Source organism: Erinaceus europaeus, chromosome 4, assembly GCF_950295315.1.
Source record: "Erinaceus europaeus chromosome 4, mEriEur2.1, whole genome shotgun sequence".
Classification (NCBI taxonomy): Eukaryota; Metazoa; Chordata; class Mammalia; order Eulipotyphla; family Erinaceidae; genus Erinaceus; species Erinaceus europaeus.
This window is the reverse complement of record NC_080165.1, coordinates 28690545-28706099: the sequence shown is the minus strand read 5'-3', so window position 1 is coordinate 28706099 and position 15555 is coordinate 28690545. Positions and strand designations below refer to the sequence as shown.

At 45.9% G+C, this 15555-nt stretch overlaps 1 protein-coding gene across 6 annotated transcripts in view; it reads right to left on the bottom strand.

Annotated features, from left to right (window-relative positions):
• Window positions 1–14752, bottom strand: part of SLC22A23 (solute carrier family 22 member 23) — a 187144-nt gene extending 172392 nt beyond the window's left edge. For 2 of the 6 annotated variants that reach the window (XM_060189144.1, XM_060189145.1), the window contains exon 1: window positions 13567–14752. In XM_060189144.1, coding sequence (XP_060045127.1) covers window positions 13567–14220 — 654 coding nt within the window. In that variant the 5' untranslated portion in view covers window positions 14221–14752. The remainder of the gene's footprint in view (window positions 1–13566) is intronic. The other 4 variants (XM_060189147.1, XM_060189146.1, XM_060189148.1 and 1 more) reach the window with 2 other exon arrangements.
• Between the last annotated feature and the right edge of the window lie 803 nt (window positions 14753–15555).

The following is a 15555-nucleotide window of genomic DNA, read 5'->3' as shown; positions in this document are numbered from 1 at the left end:
TTTTCTCTCCACCCTCTCTATATCACATCCTGTTTCCACCCTACTTGGAGAGTATAAAAACAGCTGCTCTACTGATTAAAGACACCTGTAAATTGCTTTCCGGCTCCGAGAGTTCCAGAGTGTATCTCCTGCGGAAGTTAGTGCAGCACGAGTTCCTGATCCCTCTCCCACGCAGCAGCCTAGATCGGCTCCAGTTGAGTTCTCTCCAAGCCAGAGAGCACTAGCTCAGGAAGAAGTACCCTCAGGCTATCCCGGCAGCAGGGCTCCTAGCTAACCCTGCAGTCCCTGCTCTGTACCCTAATTATACCCCTTCCTGTCATTTGTCAGTCCATCCTTCCCACCTGTCAAGTCCCTGCCCTCCTTCAGGCAACTCAAATGCCACAGCATCACTCCCTCCCAGTGACGGGAGCCACACCTCCTCTGTCTTCATGGGGTATGCCTGCTTCTCCACCCCTACGCTCTGTGCTTCACTATGCCCCTCACATCCTTATCCCAGCTCTCCCTACACTGTATGCTGGCCAACTGACTTAACTAGACTCCTCGTCCAGGGCAGAGAAGTCTTCTATCCATGGTGCCACCAACAACAAAATGCTTGTCGTGGAGTAGATGGTTTGAGAGAAAGGCCAGGAAAGTCAGTGTACAGGTGACAGAAATAATCTCTAAAGGGGGAAGGGAGGGGTGGAGGAGTTGTATATAACTGTCTTCAAAAGGTAACATGATTCACAACAGTGAAAAAGAAGCAACTCAATAGTACACTGTAGATGAATGGACGGGTACACACACACACACACACACACGTGTGGTTGACACATACCATGAAATATTAAAAGGAAGGAAATTCTGACATATTCTCCAACATGGGTGATTTTTTAAAAGAAAATATTTATTCATTTATTTTTAATAGAAGGAAGTGGGGGGGGGGGCTGGAGGGGGAGGTCCAGAGTACTGCTCAGCTCTGGCATGTGGTAGTGCTGGGGACTGAACCAGGGATTTCTGGAGTCTTAAGCATAAAGAACTAATGCACTGCCATGCACTATCTCCCTGACTACAGATAAACTTTAAGGACATTATACTCAGTGAACTACCCCCATCTCAGAAGACAAGTACTGTATGATTCTACTTCAATGAGGTCCTAATATTAGTCTAAGTTGTAAAGACAGAAAATAGAATGGTGGTTGCTAGGGGCTGGAATGACCTCAGGTTCATGTCTGCCTAACCATCATGTCTACGCTGAGAACTGCGCTTTAAGACTCTCTGTCTGGTGGTGGTCTGGGCAGTAGTGCAGAGGATAAAGTACTAGACTCTCAAACATGAGGAACCTAGTTGAAACCCAGCAGCACATATACCAGAGTGATGAATTGGCTCTCTTTCTCTCTTTCCTACAATCTCATATTTAATAAATTATTTTTTAAAATAATAAAAAAAGACTATTTGGCTACATCATGCTGGTTCTACAGCACACATGCTAATCTGGGCCCCTTGAAATCCACCTCAATTAGGCCCCTCATAGTCCTGGTAAAGGCCATGCAGTTGGTTCCCTCTGTGGCCTTTCTCCTTGGCTAGTAGATGGTCATTTACTTCCTGTGTGCACCTGTGTCCTGATCTCCTGTTCTCATAAGGACACTAGTCCCACTGTATTAGGATTCACCCTAGTAACTCATTTCAACTTAATGATCTTTACAAAGTACAGCACATAGTTGACTCCAAGTGTACTAAGCTTAAGCAGACTCCAACTAATATGGAGTTAGTATCTAGTAGAAATGAAGTTTCAGTTTTGTAAGATAAAATGCTTGAAAATAGTGAAATATATAATAAATGTATATGACTACAATTTCCTCCTCTCTCTCTCTCTCTCACTCACTCAGTTGCCACCAGGGCTATTCCTGGGGCTTGGTGCCTGCACTATGAATCCACCACTTCCAATGACCATTTTTCTTTTGTTTTTTTCTTTCTATTTTTTAATTTTTTTATTATTATATTTATGTATTTTCCCTTTTGTTGCCCTTGTTGCTTTTATTGTTGCTATTGTTATTGATGTTGTTGTTGTTGGATAGGAGACAGAGAGAAATGGAGAGAGGTGGGGAAGATAGAGAGGGGGACAGAAAGACAGACACCTGCAGACCTGCTTCACCGCCTGTGAAGTGACTCCCCTGCAGGTGGGGAGCCGGGGGCTCAAACCGGGATCCTTACACCGGTCCCTGCGCTTTGTGCCATGTGTGCTTAACCCGCTGCGCTACCGCCCAACTCCCCTTCTTTCTATTTTTGTTTGATTGAGGGATGGAAAGATAGAGAGGAAGGGTGCTGGGAGGCGGCTGGGAGGCGGCACACCTGGTTGAGTGCACATGTTACAATAAACTAGGACACAGGTTTGATTCGTCACCACCTGTAGGGGGAAATGCTGCACAGGCAGTGAAGCACTGCTGCAGGTGTTTCTCTGTCTCTCTTCCTCTCTATTTCCCCCTTTCCTCTTGATTTCTCTCTGTATCAAATAAATAAATAAAATATTAAAAAATAAAAAAGCGAGAGGGAGAAAGACATATACCCAAAGGCCTGCTTCATTGCTGGTGATGCAGCTTCCCTACAGGGAGTGGGGGGTCTTGAGCCCAGGTCCCTGCACCTGCTAATGTATGCACTCAGCCAGGTGTGCAACCACATGACCCCGGTACTGCTAGAATTTAAAATACGAATTTTAAATTCATCAAAACTTAACTCCCGCTAACACTCATATGTAGCTATTTGAGAACAATAAGAGTTCTTCAGTGCATAGCAATCAAAGGTGCCCAACTTGTAACGCACCCTTTAAACATACCAAATGCAGCTTTTAATCGGATCTGGGAGGAAACACTCCATTGTGTAAATTAAGATGCTGAGTGCTTCACTCACCCATAATTTAATACACCACTGGGATGCTTGTGGCTCTTCAACATCGCCCTCACCTGCTTTGCACTTACTCTAGAAATGATACTAGGAATAGACTGACCGTTTGCTAGTAGGAGTAAATGACCCTTCGCCTTACCAGGGAAAAAAGGGGAGGGGGCTGATAAACACTTAACCAGTGCTCTTATGATTTAAGATTCGTTACCACACATTCCTATGACTCAGCTGTTTGCTTCTCTGCTTAGATAAGGAAGCAGCTGCCTCGCTTCTGTTTTCAAATTAAGAGGCTTCCCTGGCTCACTCTGGCTACCCCACAGCTTGAGCTAAGCAAACATTCAGAAACAAACTGGGAAGGTTTTGTTTGAGAGCACCAAGTTTGCTCAAAGTACTTTCCACTTTCACTACAAAAAGCCTAGGGAAAAAACCACCAGCTATACGCACAAAAGATACTGTCAAATCAGGTAGAAAGATTTGGGAAGGCTAGGAGATACCTGCTGAGCTTTGTTAGGTGACACCAACTTTGTGAAGAATGACAGGCCAGAGGTAACTGGGAACAGGGTCCCTGCTCCAAAGGGCTCCATAGCTGACATCATGCTTTGCACTCACCATCTGGGTCTTCTGAATAATTTTTTAATCGGAAGTTCTGCATTTTCAGTTTGCATAAGACCCCACCAATGACACAGTGTCCTGACTATAAGAAAAGTTTGGAAAAAAAAAAAGACTCTCCCATTGTGAGGTCAGGGCTGGGGTTACAGAAACTCCTGTACAAAACTGCCCAAGGACTGGTTCTAAGCTCCCTTGGTGACCAGGAGCTAATAACTGAAACTATCTATGATGCTTTCTAGAAAAGAAGCTTCAGGGGCTATATTCCCTAATATCCCATAATAAGCAGAAGCAGACAGGTGAGTTACAGCCAAAGTTTAGATAAATACAAAGAATTATCTCAAGTATTATCGATATTCAATTATTCTCCACAAAATGTCAAAGAGATCTTTCATCTCTAATCACTTTCATTCTAGTGAAGAACAGAAACTACCTATCATGCCCCATCACATGGTCTAATTAATTACTTTTACTAGAGTACTATTCAGCTCTGGCCTAAGGTGGTATAGGGTATTGACCCTGGAACTTCAGAATCTCAGGCCTGAGTCTTTTAGCAGAACCACTATGCTATCTCTGCAGCCCTCCTGTCACATGGTTTGAAGAAATGCCCTAGTCCTAGGTTATCACACCCCCCTGTTCTGAAATCTGCCTTCCCCCTGAAGCCCAACCTGAACCATCAGATTTGCCCGCAGAGACTTGGAGCTAGGTGGAGGGATGCTACCTGTGACTTGAGCAGAGATCTGCTGAAGGAAAGCAACTAGCAGAGTCAATCTGAAGCAGGACCAAGCCCACTTCTGCAGAAAGGCAAGGGAGAAGATAGAACTCCTGAGATAAATGACACTGCATCTGGGCTCCTAAAAGACCTGCCTCTACCATATATTGTCTGGTCTTGAATCCTACTCTAGGTTCCCTGAGCCATCCTTCATCTGTCTAGTAAATTTTATTTCTATTTTCTTGACATAATTTGACATTTTTCCCCATAACTTGCTATCAATAAAGTTTTGTAAGAGTGTGTTACTAAGCAAAGAGATGGGGCAGTGTTCTATGACAGCTATTTCAGGGGAAATTCACTTACATTCATTAATGGTCACTGGGCTCCCTTCCTAGAAACACACTGTCAATCTCTGGGCCCTTTGCTTGGAGGAAGGTCTGCCTATGTACAACGATAAGCATTAAGTAAATACTGAGCAAAGAGAAGGAAAAAAATTATTAAACCCCATTTACAGAAGATCAAAGACTTTGAACTACTAAGGGCAAAGTTGATAGTCTCCCAAAAAAAGTGTGTGTGTGTGTGTGTGTGTGTGTGTGTTTTATTAAAAAACTCAGCCAGGATAATACTCTGGGCACTTGGAGTGGGAAGAGACAACTTTACAAGTGTGTCTCTGATCCTTCCTCCAACTTTTTCCTATCCAAGAAGTTGTTATTTCTTTGATCCTCATGTGACCATAATGCTTGGTGACCATCTACTTAAAGTTCCATCTTCTCTTCAACATATATATATTTTGCCTCCAGGGTTATTGCTGGGACTCTGTGCCTACACCAGGAATCTACTGCTCCTGGCAGCCATTGTTGCTGTTGCTGTTATTATTGTTGTTGTTGCTGCCATTGCTGATATTGGATGGGACAAAGCGAAACTGAGAGGAGAGGAGAAGACAGAGAGGGGGAGAGAAATATAGACACCTGCAGACATGCTTCACCACTTGTGAAGCAACCCCCAACCCCCTGCAGGTAGGGAGCCGGGGGCTCAAACTGGGATCCTTGAGCTTCACACTATGTGCACTTAACCTGGTATGCCACTACCTGCCCCCCCTCTTTGATCTTTTTATACTGCACAGTTAATTTTTGGACATATTTACATGGCTCTCTATCAAACTATATGATCTCAGATTACTGACCCCACACTCTTCATGGGGGCAAGGAAGTCCCTTGGTCAGTCAGGAAGTCCTTTCCTTTGTATCCTTAGTCCTGCAACTGGCAGTCTGTTTTCAGACTAGACTCTGCCAACAACCATCTTAATGGGTGTTTCAGACAAATTCCCCAAAGACCCTTTCTGGTCTCACTTCTTATACCACCCTAATCCCAGGGTCCCATCTGCAGGGCACAACTGATTCCCACATCACCAATTTCTGGGTGAAGGAACTTGCTTGCTGGGAACCTTAGGGACACATCATCATTCCAGGTATGCCCACACAGCCACTCCCCGCCAGGGCTGCATATCTCAGTGACTCAGGCAGCCAGACCTTATCGCGTAGCTGGAGAAGGGAAGGGAGCTCAAATCTTGCAGGTGTTTTCTATCACCCAGGCAAGGGGTGGGGGAGTGCTGGAGTATCCCCACGAGTTTCTGTTCTCTCAAGGTGAGGGAAGCAATTACCCTTTCTCCACTGATAAACTCCTTGTCACTGTTCAAGAGAAATGGGTCAGAGTAGACAAACTTAAGACTTGAACACATGTTTGCCAAACTATAAAATTCCAGCTCTTTTAACAATGCTAATTCCAGGTGAATTCAGACATGGACAGTGAAGACCTCTTCCAGGGTGGAGACAGAGACAACACTCAGATCACTCAACAATGAATACTATGACCCAGCATCTCCCTGAGCTGATCCAAAGGTCAAGTAGGAACCAACCTGCTGAAGGACAGGGTGTTCTAGGCCAACAAGCTAAGGAGGTCAAAAATGTGGAGATGAGCAAAATCTGCCTGAAGTGGCTTCCCTAGCCCATCCACAACAAGCCGTGATACAACCAACCATACTTCAACTAGCAGATGTCAGTGCCTGGACTTAAGACTATTCTCAGGCAGGAGATCTCCCATAGGCCAGTGAAGGGGGACCAGACTAAGAGAAAGGACATCTCTTCCAGCCCCCTGGTAAAACCAGACTCCAATTCTCATAGGCTGGTGACTTTGGATTCAATCCCAGCCTCAGTCATCTCATCTGTGAACAGAAGATTTTACACTAGAAGTGAATACAGTTAGCTGTGCTGAGGACTGCCTTCAACATACATCATGCATTTGCCCAAGGGAAAGCTGGCTCTTACTCAAACATCAGACCTCACCTTGCCCATTTCACTCTAAAGCAACTGGTCATTCTCCTTTCTTGTCATGAACTTATCAGTGATGATTAAACCACATTTATCGAATTGGTGGCAGCCCAGGAGATGGCCCAACGTGTAAAGCATTGGACCCTCCAGCAATCGATCCCAAACTGGATCAACAACACCACATGTTCCGGAGTGGTGTTCTGGTTCTCTCTCTAATAAAATAAGGCTTTAAAAATATTTAATTAGTGAAGTATTTACTTTGTGAAGGTGTATTCTCCCTCATTAGTCTATACGCTCTATAAATGCTGATGTATTTTTGCCTGGCAATATCCTGTCCCTGACACTGAACAAGTATAGTTCAAAATGCACTCATATGCTTGGTCCAAAATATGCACTCATATCTGTGAAAAGCAAGAGGGAGGTCAAGGTTAAAATAGTAGTAGTACTGAAAGGAGAGAGCGAGGGTCATCAGTAGAATGGTAAATGTTGAACAGCTGACTCTCAAGAAAAAACAACAAACAAACAGGTCATGAGGTGCAGAGCTTGCTGATTTCCATGGTATAAACGCTCCCATCATGGCTGACTCCAAACCACTGACATAGTTTTGAACATGTGTCTGCACACTGTTGCACAGTGGCATTCTGAGAGCCGAACATGTTTGTAAACAGAACTAGCTTGTTACTCAGTCTTACTCTGAACCAGAGGCCAAAATGAACGGAGAGCTGCAAAACTGCTAAAGACAAAGAAAGCTTTGCAGGTAGTTGAGAACCAGAAGGTGAGGGACTGAAAGGCCCTTTACCTAGGAGCAGTGTTGCCATCCTAACAAGAAGTTTTCAATGGCTATTTTGCTTTTGCCAGTGGTCCTCTTTGAAAAGCCACTGCCAAATGCAATGTTTAAAATACTGTTATGGGTGTATTATAGTGGATAAAGCCTTAAATTCCTGAGCATAAGGTTCCAAGTTCAATCAGTGGCATCTTATGCACCAAAATGGTGATCTGTCTTGTTCTCTCCTCTCTCTCTCTCTCTCTCTCTCTCTCTCTCTCTCTCTGTCTCTATCTATCTATCTCTCTCCTCTCTCTCTCAAAATAAATCAGTAAGTCTTTTAAAAAGATTTTTGCAGCAGGCTAGGTGGTAGTGCAGCGGGTTAAGCGCACATGATGTGACATGCAAGGACTATCTTAAAGATCCGATCCCGGTTCGAGCCCCCGGCTCCCCACCTGCGGGGAGATCACTTCACAAGCGATGAAGCAGGTCTGCAGGTGTCTTTCTCTCTCCCTCTCTATCTTCCTCTCCTCTCTCTTGATTTCTCTCTGTCATATCCAACAACAACAACAGCAATAATACAACAATAATAACAACACCGATAAACAACAAGGTCAACAAAAGGGGAAATATAGCCTCTAGAAGCAGTGGATTCATAGTGCAGGCAAAGAACCCCAGCAATAATCTTGGAGGAAAAGAAAAAAAAGAAAGAAAAAGAAAGAAAATTAAAAAAATTTTTTTTTCAAGAGTCTAATATCCCAGACCTATGAAATTATCAAACCTAGAAATCAGACAACCCCAAAACCATAAAAGACTGACATTATCTAACTTCCATACAATAACTTCTGCACAGCAAAAAAAATTCAACAAACAAAAACAAAGACAAATTTGGGGAAGACTTGCTTATTTTATGTACAAAGTACTTCTACAATTCAGTAAAAATAATAATAATGCCTTTTCAACATACACTTGAAGGCAAAAAGTGTGGTGAGACTAGTTCAAAGAAATGAAAACCAAAATGGCTCAAAAACTTTCAAAGCTGTGGAACCACCCTATAACAAAAGAAATGCAAATTACAACACTCACTGAATATAACTTCCCACACATCAAACTAAGAGACATTTAAAAGCATGATGACTCCCTGGGTTAGGGAGGCTATGGGGCAAAGCCTTCACACACAGATGGAAGCTAAGCACTTTGACACATCCATCAGCCTACTTTGACTATTCACTTCTAAGAATCTCATGTGTGCTGGAGTTTATATGTTGTGTAAATGTAAAGACTAGAAGCAACCTAAGTCTCCCAGGAGTAGATGACTAGTTAAATCAATGATGATCCTATCATGCAATGGTAGCCTATGGAGACTCATAAAAGAATAAGACGTTCTATGTACTTGTAAACATCTACCTCCAACATAGGTTTTAAAAAAAAAGGCATGAAGCAGTATGTATAGAGTTCATTGTGAGAAAACTATGTAACTGAAAATACACTTTGAATATTTCTGGAAGGATACATAAGAAACTTGTAACCATGGTTTGCTTCTGAAAAGGGAAACTGTAGACAGAGTTAGCAAGACACATTATTTTTACTGCCTGCTTTCTCTGCCATCTGCATACATGATCTATTATAGTCCGTTTTTTAAAATAGATGTGTATACAAAGATGTTCACTAGTGTGTTGTATGTAACCTACAAAAAAATAAATAAAGCACCACTATGATTACTTGAAAAACAATGGACTATGTTCACAAATACTATTTCCATAAGACTGTAATTCTTTTTAACCCCAATTAACATGTACCGAGCGACTTTAAATAACTTTTTGTCTTGAGCCCCAGAGAAAGGATACTGAATATTCCCCAGGATATTCACTCAGGTATACTTACAGAATACATGCCAGCAATGTTTGCACACTCATAGTGAACAGAAGATTGGGCATAAAAAAAAATCATCTCAAACCTCGTCTACAGAAAAAGAACAGATTTTTGTTTGTTTGTTTGTTTAAATCTGAAGGTATCTTATAAAGGCTAGTGAAAATTGATTTTTGACAAAGCTTGAGAGATTATTCAAAGCAGTGGTGAGCAACAGAAACCAAAAAGGATTCTTTGAGAAGGGTGAAAGATAATCTGTACTAACCACTAAGGAAAAAAAAAAATTAATCAACAGAGTTGTTTCTTTCTTTCTTTTTACCTGTTGAAGGAAGTATGCCAGGTACCTGGACACAGAGTAATGCTATATGGGACAGGCTACCATGTGAGAGTTCCCCTAACCCACTCAGTCCAGTTCACCAGCGATGCTCTCTAAGGCATCTTCTACAAGGACATTAGACTGCTCTTAAGCACTGACAGTATCTTTCACTATGGTTAGGAGATAAAATGAAAAGCAATCACTGCCATCAGGAAGTTGAGCATCAAGCCAACTCAGTATGTATGTGAACTGAGTTAGAGTCCAAGATAAGACTTGGGATTACCTAACATTCTTAAAGGAAATAAGAGATGTGAAAATTTTTGGAAACTCTACAGAGTAACACAAATAAAATGTGTCATTATTAGTAGTAGTATGACCACTGCCAGTAGTAATAGTAGCAGCAGCAGCAAAAATAATAGTTTTTTGAAGGCATTATAAATTATAGAAGAGATACCAAATACCAGAGACAAAGGCAAAAAGAAAAAATGAAAAAAGTGAAAAACCAGAAATGAAAAAGATACTAATAGAAGAGAAGTGATGACCCAAAATTATTACAATAATAATAATAAACTAAACTGTAGACTGAGATCTAATTTCAGTGCAGTCCCATAAAGGTTTGATGACCATGGTCTAAAGACAGCTAAAGCATGGCATGACCACTGAAAGCCTTCATGAATCAATGGTATGCCTTGTCAGTGGAAGCAGTATAATAATCATCTTTCTTAAAAAAAAAAAAAAAAAAAGGCACTGGGAGGTAGTATAATGGCTCTGCAGAAGATTTTTATGCCTGAGCTCTGAAGTCCCAGGTTCAGCCCCCAGCACCACCTTAATGCAGAGCTGAGCAGTGCTCTGGACTCTCTGTCTCTCTCTCATTGTAAATACAAGTAAGTAAATACAAATATTTTAAGTCATTTATTTATTTAATTTATAAGAGAAAAACATAGAGGAAGACTAGAGCAATACTCTGGGAGATCCAACCTGTAACCTCAGGCATGCAACTTCTGCCTACACCATCACCTTAAGTCATCATCATTTCTTTTAATGAGGACACACAGGCCTGCCAAGTTGATTTCTGTCGGCCATTCTCAAGAGACCCACATGCTCGTTGGTGTAATGCCCAGCAGGGCAAACTATGTCATGTATGGAATAGCTGACGTAGCTGGGATTTCTTAGCCAGGAAATAAACTATTTGGCTAGCCTCGTATATCCTAATAGGTGCCATATGAAGGAAAAAGAATCATCCGTAAAAGTACGTCACACAAAAACTATAGTATATATAGTATACTACCTATATAGCATACTTTAGTATATATAGTACAGCAAGCATGACTCTCACGCAAGGAGTCAGCTGCCCAGTTAATAGGGAATTTACTTCTTATCCTACAACTCAAGGGTATTATTTGGGTGGCCAGGCCCAAGGTCCCTTTCAACATTCTGTCTCAACAGTTTTAACCACATAGGTGCTATTATAGCCTATAAGGTAGGCTACATAATAGAATACATAAATACAAGTAATATACAGTCATTACATATGTTAACTATACTTTTATATACTATTGTATTTACATTATGTAATATATACTTATATGTTATATAATATACAATGATAGAACACGTTGTGCTATATAATATGAGCCTGGCAATTTTTCTATCCTCAACTAACACTCAAGGATAGAATACAGGTATATTATAGAGATATATGTATATATACAAATATAATAACTGTGAAACTTATTTGCAAGTGGAAAGATCACGGTATGGAGAAGGTAAGCTGTCAGACCCTGAACTCCATCCACTGACAATGATGAACTCTTCTGCACTTCTGTTTAGAATTAAGCTAACAGGCATCTGACCCCAAGAATTCAGCACCCAAGACAGTATATATTCCATACTTATAGGTCTGATCCAGTATTCAAAGTACACATCCAGTAAAGGGTGGGGCAGGAGAGTCTGTCCCAGTACATGCCAAAATGTGCTTACAAAGCTCCTTAAAGCATGTGTTATGGAATGGAACACTGTGGAAGGTCAGTCCTTTATTTAGATCTTGTTGGTTCGTGAAAATCAATATGTTCTTTTCAGTTTTTATCTTACAAGAAAATTGTTTCTAACTGTTGGTCAGAAGACTTCACCTTTCTTACCTTACCTTGTCAGCTATTTGTAACAGTGATGTCTCAAGTACCCCAGGTCGGAGCCACCTCTGACCCTCTCCAGTGCTGATATAGAAAAGCTGCCCCACTCTTTAACATGCCATCACAGCCTGTTTTCAAAAACTGCTCAGCTCTCTCCTCCCACAACCCAAGGTAGAATGTGAAACATTGTTTCTGGGTCCCTACCACTAAAACTGTGACTGCCCTATGCTACCTTCAAATTTTGAAGCTCAAACCTTCTTCCTTCTGACCCTAGGACAGCATACTCTCACACACATTTGCTTTGTTCTGCATTCTTCCTCTCAGCTTTAAAAGGGGGCCTAAAGAATTTGAAAATGTCAAATCCTGACTTTCACAGACAAAGAGTATAAGTCATGGTTGTCGTCACTCTTTTTCCATGCTGGCAAACAAATATTGAAAAACAAAACAAAACAAACAAAAAAACCCTCTCAATTGATGAGAATAAAAATCACAGGGGCACATCTGGAAAGAGCGACTTGACTTGGTGTGTGTGTGTGTGTGTGTGTGTGTGTGTGTGTGTGTGGTGGGGGGAGGGGGAGTGCCAAGATGAACCAAGACAGAAGAATCCTCCCCCCAGTAACAACTAAACCAGACAGTTCCCACAGGACTGATCATTTCTTGCCAGGCTAGTACAAGACTGAAACAATGGTTCTGATGATGTAAGAGTTTCATCTTACACATCCTTGAGCTATATACAACTGTTTAGTAACATACTGGGGGGAGGGGATATGCATACACACTGATGATTAAAAACTGTCAACTTGCAATCTCACACTTAAACAACACAATTAAAACTCGGCCCAGAAAGGAAGAAAAGGTCGACATTTATTCTGAAATGCAGATGAGTTATTTAAAACACAGAAGGGGCAAAGGGCACTAAGTGCTTGACAAATTAGTACAATATCTCAGATACTTTATGAAATACAGAAAATTAGAGATGTCTTGGGCACTGACTTTTAAACAGCTCACTCACTCTCCACGCTTATGCCAGCCACATATTTCTTACAAAGCCCTTCTGCTCCATCTGACCCAATGCAACAGCTTTGCTTAGGGACTCCCTTGGAGTCAGCAAGTAGCAGATTCAGCTAGAGTTTACTAGGATCTCAACTCCTCAAACAAAGAAGCTGCTCTGTAAGGGCTGAGCTTATCCTGACATACCAAACAAATTCTTAGCATCCCTCCTCTAGTGATACTTATCGAAGTCCTGAGAAAACATTCCAGTGGCCACATATGACAATGCTGGGGACAGACTGAGCATGGGAGGGGAGGAAAGGAATCTACTAAAAACCTTTTTGCTTCTGAGTACAACTTTGGTTTGTCTTAGTCCCTTTCCAAGCCAAGTACCATTTGGCAGAGGGTCACCAGGAAGAACAGCTGGGAATAGGACTGTGTTCTGAAAAGACATTTCTTTGTGGGAATATAGGGACAACTAGGGGGCAGAGAAGCTGAGCTGCAGGAGCTGGATGAGGTGAGCCCAGCAAAACCCACTGGTGACTGACTGGTCAGAGGCCTTGGCCTCCACGCAGACCATCCCTCCCTAAGTAAAAAGGGGGTGACAGTGGACGACAGGGGTGAGATTTCTTTTTGGAGTAAGGGCTCTTTCCATATCTGCACTGGGACAGGGGTCTAGGTGCAAAATGGGAAAAGCTATGGCATCTCCCCTCAGAGGTGGAAGAGTGTCATCGTGGAGGACACCTAAAAGCCATGGCTTCACACTCAAATAATGCATCTTGACTGGGGGACCGAAGGGGGTGAGGTCAATGGGAGCGGCATGCACACACCAGCAGGCATCACTTTAGGGACTTGGGGGTCCCAGGCGAACCTCTATGTGCACTGAATGGGGTACAGAGGGGAAAAGGGTGAAGGCGACCGAGATGCATAGCAATAGAGTTGGGGTGCGGGATCCCAGGCATGGGATGTGGAGACTCTTACCTTAGTGACCACGTTTTGGATCAGGCCTGTGCGGATACCGTAGTCCCACGCGTGGCAGTCGCAGTTGGAGGTGTTGTCCCCTTGGTCCGGAGGGGAGGGGAGGGGTGGCGTGTCTCCACCGTCCTTAGCCGCGCTGCTGCTAAGGTTGCCCGCGGTCCCCCAAGCGGCAGTGGAGAAAGGGGTGCTCGGGGGGCTGGTCCAATTGGCCAGGTCGTTTGCGCCCCAGCGACCGGTGGCGGTGACCCCGGCCAGCTCGGCGCCTTTGCCGGCCCCGCGGCACCAGAAGTTGGGCTGACCCAGGAGGAAAGAGTCCGAGAACTGGCTGAAGCCGATGAACAGCGCGGGGATCCAGGTGAGCAGCACAAGCGTCTTCTGGTAGCCTCCTCCCAGGCCCCCGAGGAAGGGCAGCACCGACCCGTCGTAGTCCAGCAACAGGAGGCTCGGAGCTGCCGCCGCCGAGCAGCAGCTGCCGGCGGCGGGATGCGCGGCGGGCAGCGGCTGGATCTCCCCGCCGCTGCTGCCTGAACCCGCGCGACCCCCGAGGGGCGCCGAGGCCGCCGCGTCCCCGGGCGGCAGGGAGCCGTTTTCCTCGGCCGGGGGCAGCTGCCGCCCGGGCCCGCCGGCCGCCGCGTCGCGCCGCCGGTCTATCGCCATGGCCCGGGCCCGCGGTGCCCGCAGAGGAGCATAGAGCGCGCTGGAGGCTCCCGCCGGCGCCCCGCGTAGAGCGCGCCGATCCCGGCGCCGGCGCCGGCGCCCGAGGAGGTAGGAGGGCCCGCGGCTCCGGAGAGAGCGCTCAGTCCGCCCCCATGGCACCGCCCCGGACCCCGCGCCCAGGGCGCTGCGGTCCCTCTCAGGTGCCGGGCAGAGGGCGGGCAGAAGCCAGCCCGGGCCCTCAGCCGCCGCCTCTCATCGGCTCCGCGGCCCGGGCGCCGGCGGTGGAGCCCGCGGCTCTCCGCTGCTTCGCGTCGGTCGCGACAGGAGGAAGACCGGGCGCCGCGCCCGGGTTGGCCGGCTCGGTGCCCTGCGCGCGGCGCGGCGCGGCGGTGCGGGCGGCGGCACTGCTCCCCGGGAGCCTGGGATGTATTTATCCGACCTCAGGCGCCTCCCGGGAAGCCGAGTGCGCCGGTGCCCGCTGCCCGTTGCCCGCTGCCCGCTGCTGCTGCTGCTGCTGCTGCGGAGCCGGCCGCGCTCTCCGGCTGGGCGCGCGGCCTCCCTCCTCCTCCCTCCCTGCACCCCGGCCCGCCCCTCTCCCCCCGCCGAGGGGGAGGTGACCGCGGCACCTGCTGAGCCCGCTCCCAAGTGCTAGCGCCCCCTCCAGCCCGGATGCGGAGCGGACGCCACGGGATCTACGAGACGAGGGCGGGGTGGGGGGAAAGGGACACCCGGGACCCGCCTGGCTTGAGGATCCCGAGCACACCCAGCGCTAGGCGCGGGCGGGGTGAGAAAGCACGGGGGAGGAGGACTCGCAGGGAGCAGCTGTTGGCGAGGTGGGGTGGAGGTCTCAGAGGAGTCTGGAGCGTGTCAGCTGGGGTGTCTGCGAGACTCGGCTCAGCCAACCGCGCGGGGCCCCCACCTGTCCTGCGGGCGCCTGGTCTAGGTGACCTCTACTGGCTTCAGAGGTGCTGGCCGCCCGGCCGCCCGGCCACCCGGCGGCCCGCACCCCATTCCGGGTCCCGACCCGCAGGGATCGCTAGTCTTAGGGAAGCAACCATCTGCGCTTTTTCCATGTGCGGTTATGGTTTGATTTTTTGTGTGTCGGCAGGAGCAGCGGCAAGGTGCGTTTGCCAATTCCAGGTCATGGGTTACCTGCAGCGTCAGGTCACTCGCCACAGGATGCAACACTCACCCCCAAATCGACATTTCTTCCCCCACTTCCAAAATAATGTTGTGTAAGTACGAATCTAGAAGGCTATTTTGTCAATCTAAGTTGACTTACATCAACAGAGAATGGTGATGGCATTCCCAACCCCCTCCCCAGATCTGGAATTC